The sequence below is a fragment of the Taeniopygia guttata genome, chromosome 29 (genome assembly GCF_048771995.1).
Source record: "Taeniopygia guttata chromosome 29, bTaeGut7.mat, whole genome shotgun sequence".
NCBI lineage: Eukaryota > Metazoa > Chordata > Aves > Passeriformes > Estrildidae > Taeniopygia > Taeniopygia guttata.
In genome coordinates this window covers 4,269,632-4,286,246 of record NC_133054.1, presented here as the reverse complement: position 1 = coordinate 4,286,246, position 16,615 = coordinate 4,269,632, and the positions used below count along the sequence as shown (strand labels likewise).

General features: G+C 52.1%; 1 protein-coding gene across 1 annotated transcript; it reads left to right on the top strand.

Annotated features, from left to right (window-relative positions):
- Nucleotides 1–487: 487 nt before the first annotated feature.
- On the top strand, nt 488–16,608 carry PA2G4 (proliferation-associated 2G4). The gene is made up of 13 exons (XM_032744817.3): nt 488–746; nt 3,101–3,229; nt 3,793–3,898; nt 5,111–5,180; nt 6,643–6,735; nt 7,052–7,115; nt 8,995–9,073; nt 9,733–9,811; nt 10,634–10,767; nt 12,928–13,022; nt 13,889–14,016; nt 15,167–15,220; nt 15,324–16,608. Exons 1-13 carry the CDS (start codon nt 659–661, stop codon nt 15,387–15,389), a joined length of 1,185 nt encoding a protein of 394 aa, XP_032600708.2. The 5' UTR covers nt 488–658; the 3' UTR covers nt 15,390–16,608.
- Nucleotides 16,609–16,615: the final 7 nt, after the last annotated feature.

Sequence of the window (16,615 nt, the reverse complement as noted above, 5' to 3'; positions counted from 1 at the left end):
GGGGGGGTGGGTCACGGGGGTCGAGGGGAGCACCGGACCGGGGTGTCCGGCGGGGTTAGGACCGTGGGGGTGATGCCGGTGGGTGGCTCCGGTGTCACGGTCCGGGAATACCGGGGACCGACAGCGGGGACCGGCCCCGGTGTGGCCGCGGTGCCGGTGCTGGGGTTGGGGAGGTTGAGTGGGACGGGGGTGGCGGGGCTGGGGGTTGTGAGTGGGAGCGTTGCTGCAGGGTTGAGCCCAGGAGGATGGCGGAGAACCGATGGCGGAGGGAGGAGCAGAACGACCGGTCCCGGTGGCGTCCCGGTACCGAAATTCCGCGCCGCCATCTTCCGCCTACAACCCCCATCACCCCCCGCGCGCCGCTTCCGCTCTCGCACCCCACCCCTTCTCGCGAGAGCCGCGCTGCACGCCGGGAGTTGTAGTCCGCAGCGTGAGGTGGGCGCGGCGTAGCACGCACCCTTCCGGGGGGGTGATGGGAGTTGTAGTCCAGGGGGGCGTGGAGGACTGGCGTTCCCAGCGTGCCCCGCGCGGAGCCCGCGCTCTGCCCTGCTCGCGCCTCCGGTCTCGCGGTCCCGGGGCTCCCTCAGCACCGGGCGGGGGGGGGGCGGCTCCAGCAGGCCCGGGGGGGGCACCGGGAGGGCTCCGGGGGGCTCCCACCATGTCGGGAGAGGAGGAGACCACCGAGCTCACCATCGCCGAGGACCTGGTGGTGACCAAGTACAAGATGGGGGGGGACATCGCCAACCGTGAGTGCGGGCCGCGGTCGGTGCCGGCGGGGGGGGGAACGGTGAGGGAGGGGGGAGCGGGCGGGACCGAGCGACCCCCGCCGGTGGGAGACCCCCCGGGTTTGGGGGTCCGGGGCGCTGTTCGGGGGTGGGAACGGGTTGGGACCCCCCCCGCACGTGTCCCGGTGTGACCCCCCCGGTGCTCGGGGCTCTCCCGGTCCCGGCCCGGCCCGGCCCCGCGCGGCCGCCGCCGCCCGCACGTGGTACCGCGCCCCACGTGCACCGGCGGCGCGGGGGGAGCGGGGCCGGGCCGGGCCTGCCGCTGCCCCGAACCCTCCCGGTGCCGCTTTGTTCCGCTGTGACCCACACACGCGTACCGGGGCTCCTCTCCGGTGCCGGTGGGCGGCGGGGACGGGAGTCCCGGGCAGGGCGGCCCTGGCTGGGTTTGGGGGGGTGGGGGCTGTCCCGGGAACGGGGTCCGGTACTGGGAATTGGGGTCCGGTTCTGAGAACGAGATCCTGTCCCGGGAACGGGGTCCGGTACTGGGAATGGGGTCCCGAACCGGTCTGGGGGTGCTGCCCCGAGAACGGGATCCTGTCCCGGGAACGGGGTCCGGTACTGGGAATTGGGGTCCGGTACTGGGAATTGGGGTCCGGTTCTGGGAATGGGGTCACGAACCGGGCACGGAGCTCCTGTCCCGGTCCAGGATGTGGATCCTGTCCCGGTAACGGGGTCCGGTACCGGGCACGGGGCTCCTGTCCCGGTCCAGGATGTGGATCGTGACCCGGTAACGGGGTCCGGTACCGGGCACGGGGCTCCGGCCGCCTCGCTCCCCTCCCGTTTCCCTTTCCCGGTTATTTTCCCACCCCTCTCCCCGCCGTTCCCGGTGTCCCGGCTCCGGGAAGCCGCCCGGACCGGTTCCGCGGGGCTCCCCGGTGTCCCACGCCGCTTCCTGCTGACTGCAGCGCTTCTTTTGAACCGGTGCCGGTGGCCCGGGAGGGGATTTGGGGATTTGGGAGCCGGGATTCCCTTCGGGCTCCTGGGCAAACTGGAAATTCGGCGTCTCCCTTCCCGGGGGGAAAGGCAGCTCCACTCCCCAGAGCAAACACCGGCAAAAAACCCTTTTATTAGGGATAAAAATCGGTTTTTTAGGGATAAAAATCAGTTTTTTAGGGATAAAAAGTGCCTTAACTCCCTAAAAAACATCGGGAAGGAGGGAGTGATTCCAGGAATGTTCCTGTTCCTCTGATCTCTTGGAATGCTCCGAGGGTTTTGCACCTTTATCTGCTTTTATTTTTATTTTTTTGTTCCTGTTTTTTTTATTCCCCGACGGCTCTTATCGGGAATGTTATCCTTGCTTTGAAATATTCCCAACTTTCCCGTGGAAAAAGGGGCTGGAATGTGAAGGCCTCGCAGGTGACAAGGCCACAGCATTCCCGAGGATTCCTTGGAATCCTGAGGAACTTGGGACAGAGAGGGGAATGGGAGGGGACATTCCAGGATCCCAGGACATTTTGGGGTCACATCCCAGGACATTTTGGGCTTCCATTCCAAAATCCCAGAATATTCTAGGATCCCATTCCAGAATATTTTGAAGTCCCTTTCCAGTATCCCAGAATATTTTGGGGTCCCATTCCAGAATCCCAGGACATTTTGGGGATCCCATTCCAGGATCCCAGGATATTTTGGGGTCACATCCCAGGATATTTTGGGATCCCATCCCAGGATATTTTGGGGATCCCATCCCAGGATCCCAGATATTTTGGGATCCCATTCCAGAATCCCAGGATATTTTGGGGATCCCATTCCAGGATCCCAGAATATTTTGGGGGTCCCTTTCCAGAATCCCAGAATATTTTGGGGGTCCCATTCCAGAATCCCAGAATATTTTGGGGATCCCATTCCAGGATCCCAGGATATTTTGGGATCCCATCCCAGGATATTTTGGGATCCCATTCCAGAATCCCAGGATATTTTGGGATCCCATCCCAGGATATTTTGGGGACACCTTTTTCCCTAAGAAGGCACGATGCGGGCTGGAATTCCTGGTGGGTTTTTTTTTTTTTTTTTTTTTTTTTGGGGCGTGGAGCATTCCCCAAACTTCCTGAGGCTGTGTCAGCACCTGGATCCCTTTGGAAAATTCCTTGGATTCCATGGAATGGCTTTGATGTCTCCCAGTCATTCCCAAACCTGTTCCGGAGGAATTTGGCAGCGTGGCACTCCCTCGTCCCAAAAACCATTCCCAAATAAATTAATTCCAGTGGAATTTACGCCTTTCCCGGTGGGAATTTTGGGAAAACCAGTTGAGGTGTTGGGTTTGGGGATTGTGGATGGGTGGGATGGATTTTTTTGGGAATTTTTGTTGGGAATTCCAGGGGTTCTGCGTGCCGTGGTGGAGGCGGCGGCTCCCGGCGCGTCCGTGCTGTGCCTGTGCGAGAAGGGCGATGCCATGATCATGGAAGAGACGGGGAAAATCTTCAAAAAGGAAAAAGAAATGAAAAAAGGTGAGGAATTTCTCATCTGGGAACGAAAAATTCCGTGGTTTTTTCCGCGATTTAAACTCAAATCTTCCTCCCTGCTGAGCCTCAGTTTCCAGTTTTTATGGATCCATTGGGAAAAGGTGGGTGGAACGGAGCTTTAATCATCCAAAATCCCAAAATTTGAGGTGCTGGGAGGAAGTTTAGGTGGAATATTGGGAAGAAATTCTTCTCTGGGAGGTTCTGGAATGGAATTCCCATCCCAGGATATTTTGGGGATAGGCCAGGTTGGAGCAGCCTGGGATGGGGGAAGGTGTCCCAGGAGGTTGGGATGGAGCTTTAATCATCCAAAATCCCAAATTTTGAGGTGCTGGGAGGAAGTTTAGGTTGGAATATTGGGAAGAAATTCCTCTCTGGGAGGTTCTGGAATGGAATTCCCATCCCTGCGAAGTGATCCCATTCCAGGATCCCAGGATATTTTGGGGTTGGAGCAACCTGGGATGGGGAAAGGTGTCCCAGGAGGGTGGGATGGAACTTTAAGGACCCCTAAATCCCAAAGCATTCCCCAAATCCATGTTTTTTTTCCCCAGGAATCGCCTTCCCCACCAGTATATCCGTCAATAACTGCGTGTGTCACTTCTCCCCGCTCAAGAGCGACCAGGATTACATCCTCAAGGACGGGGATCTGGTCAAAATGTGAGTGCCTGCATCCCATTCCATGGGAATTCCCTCTCCCTTCCCAAATTCCCAACCTTCTTCCTGCTGCCGGGACCTGTCCGACCACCCCACGTTTGTACCACGTTAATTCCTTGTTAATTAACGCTTAATAACGAGCCTGGAGGGGCTCCTGGAGGGGCGCCATTCCCAGTTTGGCAATCCCAGTTCCCGTCACCTTTCCCAGTTTCCCTTTCCCAGTTTCTCATTCCCAGTTTTACATTCCCGTTTTTCCATTTCTAGTTCCCATTCCCATTCTTATTCCCAGTTTCCATTCCCAGTTCCTATTCCCAGTTTCCCAGTTCCAATCCCCATTCCCAGTTTTCCGTTCCCAGTTTTCCGTTCCCACTTTCCCGTTCCCAGTTTTCCAGTTCCAGTTCTGATTCCCAATTCCCAGTTTCCCAATTCTCAATTTCCCTTTCCCAGTTTCCATTCCCAGTTTCCCAGTTCCAATCCCCATTCCCAGATTTCCATTCCCAGTTCCCATTCCCAGTTTCCCATTCCCAGTTTCCCATTCCCAGTTTCCCATTCCCAGTTTCCCATTCCCATTCTTACTCCCAGTTCCATTCCCCGTTCTCATCCCCATTCCCGGATTTCCATTCCCAGTTTCCCATTCCCAATTTCCCTTTCCCAGTTTCCATTCCCAGTTTCCCATTCCCATTCTTACTCCCAGTTCCATTCCCCGTTCTCATCCCCATTCCCGGATTTCCATTCCCAGTTTCCCATTCCCAATTTCCCTTTCCCAGTTTCCATTCCCAGTTTCCCAGTTCCAATCCCCATTCCCAGTTTCCCATTCCCAGTTCCTGTTCCCATTCTTATTCCCAGTTCCGATCCCCGTTCCCAGTTTTCCGTTCCCAGTTTTCCGTTCCCAGTTTTCCGTTCCCAGTTTTCCGTTCCAGTTTTCCATTCCCAGTTCCCAACCCCATTCTCATCCCCATTCCCAGTTCCAATTCCCATTCCCAGTTTTCCATTCCCGGTTCTGATTCCCATTCCCAGTTTCCCATTCCCAATTTCCCTTTCCCAGTTTCCATTCCCAGTTTCCCAGTTCCAATCCCCATTCCCAGTTTCCCATTCCCAGTTTCCCATTCCCAGTTCCCCATTCCCAGTTCCCCATTTTCCCATTATTTTGTTGTGCTGGTGCCTCTGGAATTCCCGGAATTCCCGGAATTTTCCCCCCTCTCTCTCTCTCCCCAGCGACCTGGGCGTGCACGTGGACGGTTTCATCGCCAACGTGGCGCACAGCCTGGTGCTCGGCGCCTCCAAGGTGGGTTTGTCATCGGGGGGTGTCTCCTGGGGGTGCCAGGGAGCCCCTGGATCCTGGTGGCACCAGCCTGGAACCTTTGGATCCGTGGTGGCACCATCCTGGAGCTCCTGGATCATGGTGGCACCATCCCAAAATCTCTGGATCTGTGTTGGCACCATCCTGGAGCTCCTGGATCCTGGTGGCACCATCCCGAAATCCTGGTGGCACCAGCCTGGAACCTTTGGATCCGTGGTGGCACCACCCTGGAGCTCCTGGATCCATTGTGGCACCATCCCAACATCTCTGGATCCGTGGTGGCACCATCCTGGAGCTCCTGGATCTGTGGTGGTGCCAGTCCTGGAGCTCCTGGATCCTGGTGGCACCAGCCTGGAACCTTTGGATCCATGGTGGCACCAGCGTGGAGCTCCTGGATCCATGGTGGTGCCAGTCCTGGAGCCTCTGGATCTGTGGTGGCACCAGCCTGGAGCTCCTGGATCCGTGGTTGTGCCAGTCCTGGAGCTCCTGGATTCTGGTGGCACCATCCCAAAATCTCTGGATCCATGGTGGCACCATCCCAAAATCTCTGGATCCATGGTGGCACCAGCCTGGAACCTTTGGATCCATGGTGGTGCCAGTCCTGGAGCTCCTGGATCATGGTGGCACCATCCCAAAATCTCTGGATCCATGGTGGCACCAGCCTGGAGCTCCTGGATCTGTGGTGGCACCATCCCAAAATCTCTGGATCCATGGTGGCACCACCCTGGAGCTCCTGGATCCATGGTTGTGCCAGTCCTGGAGCCTCTGGATCATGGTGGCACCATCCTGAAATCTCTGGATCCATGGTGGCACCACCCTGATCCTTGGCAAGGCAGTTCCTGCTTCCCCTTTTTTCCTGCTGGAATTCCCAGGATAAACATTCCCTACCCCAAATCCTGTCCCTGCTTCCCAAAACCAATCCTTGTTTCCTCTTTTTCCTCCTGGAATTCCCTGGATAAACATTCCCTGCTTCCCAAAAATCAGTCCTTTATTTCCCTTTTTTTCCTCCTGGAATTCCCAGGATGAACATTCCCATTCCCCACCCCAAAACCAATCCTCGCTTCCCACTTTTCCTCCTGGAATTTGCCCAGTCTGACACCTTGGGAATTCCTGAATTCCTCTAAGTTATCCCATCCTCTGGGAATAAATCCTGAGGGGGGGAAAAAAACACCAAAATCTGGGAAATTTGGGGGAAAAACCGACTTGGGAATGGTTTTACTCCAGTGATTTTGGGGGGAAAAACCCAAAATTCCCCATTGGAATTTCGCTGGACTCATCCCAATGCCTGGAAATCCTCTGGAATTCTTTTGGGGGCTGTTGATGGGGAGGATTTTTCCACCTCCCAGCCCAAATTCCAGGGATTGGATTAAATCCCAAACTTTGAATCCTGACCCCTAAACCCTCAGAAATCCCAAATTTCCCAGGAAATCCCAATTTTTTTTCCCAGGAAAATCCCGTGTCCGGCCGCAAAGCCGACGTCATCAAGGCGGCTCACCTGTGTGCCGAGGCCGCCCTGCGCCTGGTGAAACCCGGCAATCAGGTGGGAATTTCGGCCATTTTGGGGGATTTTCGGCGATTTGGGAATTTTGGGCGTCAGCACAATAATTTTGGGAATTCTAGGACCCAACCTGCGGGTTTTTGTGGGGGGGATCTCTGTGGAAAATCGCTTTTTCCCGTTTGTTTTTTTTTAATTTTTATTATTTTTTGGAGGTGTGGAAGCAGCAGCCGGGTTGGGGTTTTTTCCTAAAATATTTGGGATTTAAGGAAAGCTTGAGGCAGGGATTTTTTTTGTCCATAAAATGTTTTTTTTTTGGGTTTATTTATGGGTTTTTTTGTTGTTGTTGTTGGTGTCCCAGAACACGCAAGTGACGGAGGCCTGGAATAAAATCGCCCACGCGTTCCACTGTACGCCCATCGAAGGTGAGGGAAAAAGGGGATTCCAGGGAAAAGGGGATTCCAGGGAAAAGGGAATTTCAGGGAAAAGGGAATTCCAGGGAAAAAAGGATCCAGGGAAAGGGGATAAAGGGAAAAAGGAATTCCAGGGGAAAAGGAAAAAGGAATTCCAGGAAAAAAGGGATTCCAGGGGAAAAAAGATCCAGGAAAAGGAATTCCAGGGAAAAGGGATAAAGGGGAAAAAGGGAATTCCAGGGGAAAAAGGGAATTCCAGGGAAAAGGGATAAAAGGGAAAAAAGAGTCCAAGAAAAGGGAATTCCAGGGAAAAAAAAGATCCAGGAAAAGGAATTCCAGAGAAAAGGGATAAAGGGGGGGAAAAAAGAATTCCAGGAAAAGGGGATTTCAGGGAAAAAGGATTCCAGGGTAAAGGGAATTCTAGGAGGGAATTCTAGGGGAAAGGAAATTCCAGGAAAAGGGAATTCCAGGGAAAAGGGATGAAGGGAAAGGGGATTCCAGGGAAAAAGGGATTCCAGGGAAAAGGGGATCCAGGCAAAAGGGAATTCCAGGAAAAGGGAATTCCGGGGAAAGGGGATAAAGGGGGAAAAGGGAATTCCAAAAAAAAGGAGATTCGAGGGAAAAGGGGATTCCAAGGAAAAGGGATGGCTGGGAAGGCTCTGGGGTTGCTGAATTGGGATCCTCTCACTGGTTAAATTCCCTGGAATTCCGGGAATTGCTGCTGCCGGGAGTGGGCCGGGAATGCCGGGAATGTTGGGAATGTTGGGAATGTTGGGAATGCCGGGGGCTCTTTCCAGGATCAGCCTCCTGGGAGTGAGGGGTGGGAAAATCCCCAAAAACCTCCCCCGGGTCCCGCATGGCCCTGGGGGGCACCGGGGCTCCCAGTACAGACCAGTACAGCCCAGTCCAACCCAGTCCAGACCCATCTAATCCAGTCCATCCCAGTAACCCCAGTCCATCCCAGTAACCCCAGTCTGGCCCAGTCTGTCCCAGTCTATCTCAGTCCATCCCAGTCTGTCCCAGTAACCCCAGTCTATCCCAGTCCATCCCAGTCTGTCCCAGTAACCCCAGTCTGTCCCAGTCCGTCCCAGTAACCCCAGTCTGTCCCAGTAACCCCAGTCCATCCCAGTCCGTCCCAGTCCATCCCAGTCCATCCCAGTCCATCCCAGTCTGTCCCAGTCCGTCCCAGTCCATCCCAGTCTGGCCCAGTCTGTCCCAGTCTATCCCAGTCCATCCCAGTCCGTCCCAGTAACCCCAGTCCATCCCAGTCCGTCCCAGTAACCCCAGTCCATCCCAGTAACCCCAGTCTATCCCACTCCATCCCAGTCTGTCCCAGTCCATCCCAGTCTGGCCCAGTCTGTCCCGTCCATCCCAGTCCGTCCCAGTAACCCCAGTCCCTCCCAGTCTGTCCCAGTCCCTCCCAGTCCCTCCCAGTCCCTCCCAGTATCCCCAGTAAGCTGTGCCCCCAGGGATGCTGTTCCACCAGTCTGTCCCAGTCCCTCCCAGTGCTCCCAGTATCCCCAGTGCCCCTCCCCGCAGGGATGCTGTCCCACCAGTCCCTCCCAGTCCCTCCCAGTGCTCCCAGTATCCCCAGTGCCCCTCCCCGCAGGGATGCTGTCCCTCCCAGTCTGTCCCAGTCCCTCCCAGTGCTCCCAGTATCCCCAGTGCCCCTCCCCGCAGGGATGCTGTCCCTCCCAGTCTGTCCCAGTCCCTCCCAGTGCTCCCAGTATCCCCAGTGCCCCTCCCCGCAGGGATGCTGTCCCACCAGTCCCTCCCAGTCCCTCCCAGTGCTCCCAGTATCCCCAGTGCCCCTCCCCGCAGGGATGCTGTCCCACCAGTCCCTCCCAGTCCCTCCCAGTGCTCCCAGTATCCCCAGTGCCCCTCCCCGCAGGGATGCTGTCCCACCAGCTGAAGCAGCACGTGATCGACGGGGACAAAACCATCATCCAGAACCCCTCGGACCAGCAGAAGTGAGGGGCAGAAACGGGGGGCAGGGGGCAAAAATTGGGGGTGAAAATGGGGGGCAGGGGCAGAAACGGGGGGCAGGGGGCAAAAATTTGGGGTGAAAAGGGGGGGCAGGGGGCAAAATGGGGGGGTTGGGGGGGTAAAAATGGGGGTAGGGGCAAAAATTTGGGGTAAAAATGGGGGAGTTGGGGTAAAAATGGGGGGCAGGGGCAGAAATTGGGGGTTTGGGGTGTAAAAATGGGGGAGTTGGGGTAAAAATGGGGGGTAGGGGCAAAAATTGGGGGGAAAATGGGAGGGTTGGGGCAAAAATTGGGGGGAAAATGAGGGGGCAGGGGCAAAAATGGGGTCAGGGTGAGAAATGAGGGGTCAGGGGGAAAATGGGATTTGGGGAAAATGGGGGGTTTGGGGCAAAAATTGAAGGACTGGGGAAAATTATGGGGAATAGGAGGAAAAAGGGAAAATCAGGATGAGAAACAGGGGCTTTGGAAAGGAAGATTTTTTCCAGGAATATTTTGAGTTTCCAGGAATGCTTCGAATCTCCTGGAAGGTTTTGGGTTTCCTGGAAGGTTCTGAATTTCTAGGAATGTTTTTTTGGGTTTTTTTTTTGGCCTTCCTGGAAGCTTTTCCCTTCAGAATTCCCAGATTTTCCTGCCTTCTCCCCCAGGAAGGACCACGAAAAAGCCGAATTCGAGGTGCACGAAGTCTACGCCGTCGACGTCCTGGTCAGCAGCGGCGAGGGAAAGGTCAGCCCAAAACCCAAACCCCCAAAATTTCTCACCCCAAATCCCCCAAATTCTCACCTTAACCCCCAATTTCTCACTCTGACTTCTCTTTTTCCCCCTAACTCCCCCATTTTTCCCCAATCCCATTTCTCCCCCAACCCCATTTTTGCCCTGACCCCATTTCTCACCCAAACCCCCCAAATTCTCACCCAAACCCCCCATTTCTCACCCCAAACCCCCCAAATTCTCACTCAAACCCCCCAAATTCTCACCCCAAAGCCCCCAAATTGTCACCCCAAACCCCCCAATTCTCACCCCAACCCCCCCCCATTTCTCACCCAAACCCCCCATTTCTCACCCCAAACCCCCCATTTCTCACCCCAAACGCCCCAAATTCTCACTCAAACCCCCCAAATTCTCATCCCAAGCCCCCCACTTCTCACCCAAAGCCCCCATTTCTCACCCCAAACCTCATTTCTCATCTTAACCCCCAATTTCTCACTCTGACTTTCCCATTTTCCCCCTAACTCCCCTTTTTTTCCCCAATCCCATTTCTCACTCTGACCCCAATTTTTGTCCCAGACCCCATTTCTAACCTCAATCCCTTTTTCTCCCAGACCCCATTTTTTTACCCTGTATTCATTTTTCACCCTCACCCCTCCATTTCTCCCCCAACCCCTCAATTTTTGCCCCTGACCCCCCATTTTCCCCTGATCCCACTTTTCTCCCAGACCCCATTTCTCACCCCGATCCCGTTTCTCCCCTATTTTCCCCCAATCCCATTTTCGCCCCGATTCCCCATTTCTCACCGCAGCCTCCGGATTTTTTGGGAATGTTTTGCAGGCCAAGGACGCGGGGCAGAGAACCACGATTTACAAGCGGGACCCCTCCAAGCAGTACGGGCTGAAGATGAAAACCTCGCGCGCCTTCTTCAGCGAGGTGGAGCGGCGCTTCGACACCATGCCCTTCACCCTGCGGTACTGAGCCCCAAATTCTCACTCAGACCCCCCGAATTATCACCCAAACCCCCCGAATTCTGACCCAAACCCCTGAGTTCTGACCCAAACCCGCCATTTCTCATCCAAACCCCCAAATTCGCACCCAAACCCCACAAATTCTCACTCAAATCCCCCATTTCTCATCCCAAATCCCCAAATTCTCATCCAAATCCCCAATTTCTCACCCAAACCCCCCATTTCTCACCCAAACCCCCAAATTCGCACCCAAACCCCCCAAATTCTCACCCAAACCCCTCATTTCTCACCTAAATCCCCCCATTTCTCACCCAAACCCCCAAATTCGCACCCAAACCCCACAAATTCTCACCCAAACCCCCCATTTCTCACCCAAACCCCCCATTTCTCACCCAAACCCCCAAATTTGCACCCAAACCCCCCGAATTATCACCCAAACCCCCCATTTCTCACCCAAACCCCCGAATTATCACCCAAACCCCCGAATTCTGACCCAAACCCCCCAAATTCTCACCCAAACCCCTCATTTCTCAACCAAACCCCTCATTTCTCATCCCAAACCTTCCAAATTCTCATCCAAATCCCCCAAATTCTCACCCCCCATTTCTCACCCAAATCCCCCATTTCTCACCCAAACCCCCCCATTTCTCATCCCAAACCACCGAATTCTCACCCAAACCCCCCAAATTCTCACCCAAACCCCTCGTTTCTCATCCCAAACCCCTCATTTCTCAACCAAACCCCTCATTTCTCATCCCAAACCTTCCAAATTCTCATCCAAATCTCCCAAATTCTCACCCAAACCCCCCCAAATTCTCACCCAAACCCCCCAAATTCTCATCCAAACCCCTGAATTCTCACCCAACCCCCCAAATTCTCATCCAAACCCCCCAAATTATCACCCAAATCCCCCGTTTCTCACCCAAACCCCTCATTTCTCACCCAAACTCCTCATTTTTCATCCCAAACCTTCCAAATTCTCATCCAAATCCCCCATTTCTCATCCCAAACCCCAAAATTCTCATCCCAAACCACCGAATTCTCACCCAACCCCCCCAAATTCTCACCCAAACCCCTCATTTCTCACCCCAACCCCCCATTTTTACCCCCCAAGCCCCATTTTTGCCCCTGCCTGACCCCCCCCCCAATTTTTGCCCCTGCCCCCGGGATGGGGCTGGAATCGCACCTGGGACACCTGGATGGGGCTGGAATCGCACTTGGAACACCTGGATGGGGCTGGAATCACACCTGGAACACCTGGATGGGGCTGGAATCACACCTGGGACACCTGGATGGGGCTGGAATCACACCTGGGGTACCTGGAATCACACCTGGAACACCTGGATGGGGCTGGAATCACACCTGGAACACCTGGATGGGGCTGGAATTGTACCTGGGGTACCTGGATGGGGCTGGAATCACACCTGGGGTACCTGGAATCGCACCTGGGGTACCTGGATGGGGCTGGAATCGCAGGGATTGGAGCCTTTGCCGGGCAGGTGTGCTCAGGTGTTGGCTCAGGTGTGATCCCAGGTGCTCTCAGGTGCTTCCAGATGTGCTGAGGTGTGGTCCCAGGTGTGCCCAGATGCCCTCAGGTGTGCCCAGGTGCACTCGGGTGTGCCCTCAGGTGTGATCCCAGGTGCTTCCAGATGTGCTGAGGTGTGATCCCAGGTGTGCCCAGGTGCACTCGGGTGTGCCCAGGTGCCCTCAGGTGTGCCCTCAGGTGTGCCCAGGTGCCCTCAGGTGTGCCCAGGTGCTCTCAGGTGCCCTAAGGTGTGCCCAGGTGCCCTCAGGTGTGCCCAGATGCACTCAGGTGTGCACTCAGGTGTGCACTCAGGTGCACCCAGGTGTGCCCAGGTGCCCTCAGGTGTGTCCAGGTGCCCTCAGGTGCCCTCAGGTGTGCCCAGGTGCCCTCAGGTGTGCACTCAGGTGTGCCCAGATGCTCTCAGGTGTGCACTCAGGTGCCCTCAGGTGTGCCCAGGTGTGCCCAGGTGCCCTCAGGTGCACACTCAGGTGCCCTCAGGTGTGCCCAGGTGCACTCGGGTGGGCACTCAGGTATGCCCAGGTGCTCTCAGGTGCCCTCAGGTGTGCCCAGGTGCCCTCAGGTGTGCACCCAGGTGTGCCCAGGTGCGCCCAGGTGTGACGGAGGGCGGTGTCCCGCAGGGCGCTGGAGGACGAGAAGAAGGCGCGCATGGGCGTGGTGGAGTGCGCCAAACACGAGCTGCTGCAGCCCTTCAACGTGCTCTACGAGAAGGAAGGTGAGACTCACCTGGGACAGGTGGGACAGCTGGGGACACCTGGGGACAGGTGGGACACCTGGGGACACCTGGGGACAGGTGACACACCTGGCAGGTGGGACACATGGGGACACCTGGGGACAGGTGACACACCTGGGGACAGGTGGGGACAGGTGGGACACATGGGGACAGGTGAGACCCCAAGGGACAGGTAGGGACAGGTGAGACCTGAGGGGACAGGGTGATACACCTGGGGACAGGTGGGGACATGTGGCGATAGGTGAGACCCGGGGGACAGGGTGACATATCTGGGGACAGGTGGGACACATGGGGACACCTGGGGACAGGTGACACACCTGGGGACAGGTGGGGACACGTGAGACCCGGGGGACAGGTGACACACCTGGGGACAGGTGAGACCCAGGGGACAGGTCCTGGCAGGGCCATGGCTCAGGGCTCTCCCCAGGTCCTGGCAGGGCGGTAGCTCAGGGTTAACCCCCACGTGCCCGCAGGGGAGTTCATGGTGCTGCTGATGGGTCCTGGCAGGGCGGTAGTTCACCCCAGGTCCTGGCAGGGCCATGGCTCAGGGCTCCCCCCAGGTCCTGGCAGGGTGGTAGCTCAGGGCTCACCCCAGGTCCTGGCAGGGCGGTAGCTCAGGGTCAGTCCCCCAGGTCCTGGCAGGGCGGTAGTTCACCCCAGGTCCTGGCAGGGCGGTAGCTCAGGGCTCCCCCCAGGTCCTGGCAGGGCCATAGCTCAGGATTAACCCCAGGTCCTGGCAGGGCGGTAGCTCAGGGTCAGTCCCACAGGTCCTGGCAGGGCGGTAGCTCAGGGCTCCCCCCAGGTCCTGGCAGGACGGTAGCTCAGGGTTAACCCCCGCGTGCCCGCAGGGGAGTTCGTGGCCCAGTTCAAGTTCACGGTGCTGCTGATGCCCAACGGGCCCATGCGGATCACCAGCGGCCCCTTCCAGCCCGAGCTCTACAGATCCCACCTGGACGTGCAGGACGGCGAGCTCAAGGTGGGCCCTCGTTAATATTCAGTTATGCAAATTAGATGTCCCTGTAAGCATAAAATAAATTAAACTATTCATCAAAAAAAAAAAAAAATCAATATTTTATTCGTACCTCTTTGGTGTTATCGTCCCTTGTATTGATTCTTAATAGTTAGATTTAAGGTTGGTTCCTCATTAATATTAATAATTCCCAATCAGATTATGCAAATTAGGTGTCCACGTAAGCATAAGATTAATTTGTTTCTGTTCCATATAAAATATTCATAGAGAAAATCAGTATTTTATTTGTAACTATTACTGCTTTTGTTACTTATATTGATTTTTTAATAGGTTGGTTCCTCATTAATATTCATAATTCCTAATCAGATTATGCAAATTAAAATTAGTTTCTATTCTATACAAAATATTCATAGGAAAAATCAATATTTTATTCCTGCCTATTTAGTGCTTTTGTCCCTTATATTGATTTTTAATAGTTATATTTAAGGTTGGATCCTCATTAATATTCATCATGTTATGCAAATTAGATGTACCTGTAAGCATAAAATTAATTTGTTTCAATTTCCATATAAAATATTCATAGGGAAAAATCAATATTTTATTTGTGCCTATTTAGTGGTCTTGTTACTTATATTGATTTTTAATAGGTTGGTTCTTCATTAATATTTCTCATGAATTTGTTATTATTAGCTGATTAACAACTTAAAAATGATTTTAAATTAATAAATGAAAGATTAATAGAGATTAATAAATGGTTACAATTAAATTAATAAACTAAAAATTAATATAATAATGTTCTTTTAATTAAATGTTATTTATTATGAATGTAATATTATTCACTGATAAACACATTAAGAATTAATTTAAATTAATAAATGAAAGAGTAATAAATGATTTAAAGTATAAATTAATCCAAAAGTAATATATTAATAATTGATTTATTAATAAATTCCTATTTATTATTAATTTATTATTATTTACTGATTAACAAATTAAGAATTAATTAAAATTAATAAATAAAATACTGCTAATTAATAAATTAATAAAGCAGCACCTCCTGGGGGTTAAGTAAAGGCAACCAAACCCCCCAAAATTACCAAAAAATTCCCATTTCCCCCCCAAAAAATCGAATTATTTCCCAATTTCTCTTTTCCAGGCCCTTCTACAAAGCTCCGCCAGCCGCAAGACCCAGAAAAAGAAGAAAAAAAAGGTAAAATTTGGGCAATTTTTCTGTTGGCAATTCCCAACATTTGAAAATTTGGGGTTTTTTTCATGGGAAAAATCCCTAAAATATTTGGATTTTTCCTCCACAGGCTTCCAAAAACGCTGAAAATGCCACCACGGGGGAGACGGCGGAGGAGAACGAGGCGGGCGATTGAAAATTCTCAAATCGTCCTTTTTTTCCCCAAAAAAAATAAATTTTAAATTTAAAAAAAAATCCCCCCAAAAAACCCAGAAAAATTCCATCTGGAAACAAAATAATTCGATTTTTTTCAGGCAGTTTGGAATTCCCACAAAATCCAACAGCTCCCGAGGAGGGAGGAATTTTTTGGTCAAAATTGAAAATAAAATTGAATTAAAACACCCCAAAAAAGCAGCAAAAAAAAAAAATAGTAGTGAAAATCGCTGTTAAATTCTAAATATTTCCCATATATTGAGAGGTAATTTTGGAATATTCATCCTCGTGCTGCTTTTTTTTCTTAATATTTGTTATTTTTTCCATTTGGAATTATCACCCAAGAAAAGAAAAAATTTTAAAACCAAATTATTCCACCCAGAAAACTGAAATAATTCAGGATTTTGTCTTTTTCATCTTTAAAAATTGGGAAAAAAAATTCAATTTTTATATAAAATTTAAGTTCTTCCTCCCACCATTACCCACCAGGAGCCTTTTTTCTGCCTTTGCCTTGATTTATGGGATTTCACAAAAAAATAAAATTTAAAAAATCGCTATTTTTTAACAAAAACTGGTTTTTAAAAATAATCCAAACCAACATTCCGACCTTGCGGAGTTAAATTCCTTAAAAGCCCGGGGTTGGGTGTTTTTTATCCTTTTTTAATATCCCCGACAGCAAATTCCAATTTTTTCCCCTGTAAACCAGAAAATAATTTAAATTTTTTTTTTTTATTTTTTTCCCTCAAAATTTTTTGCTATTTTGGGGGAAAAAAATAAAAATAAATTAAATAAAAGCCCATTAAAATTCAGACTTTTTCAGGGGAAAAGTGAGGGAAGTGCTGATCCGGGATAAATCTGAGAACCGAGGGGTATCGCTATTTTATAGTCAATTTTTTACATAAAAAACACAGAAAAAATGAGAAAAAAAACCGATTAAACGCTGAAAAGTTGAATATTTGTGGTTTTTTTTTTCTTTCTTGATACCTCCGGTTTATTTTTCCCACTTTACCCTCAATTTTTTGGGAATTCTGATTTTTTCCCGGGTTTTCTCCGCAAGCTGCGGTTTTTTTCCTCATCGGAATCTGAATTTTCCAGCCCGAAAAAATACAAAAAAAATAAAAATATAAAATAAAAACTCCACACGTGCAAATGTTACCAAAGTCGAATAAAAAAAAGAATAAAGGATGCGATATTGGATTTTATTACGGG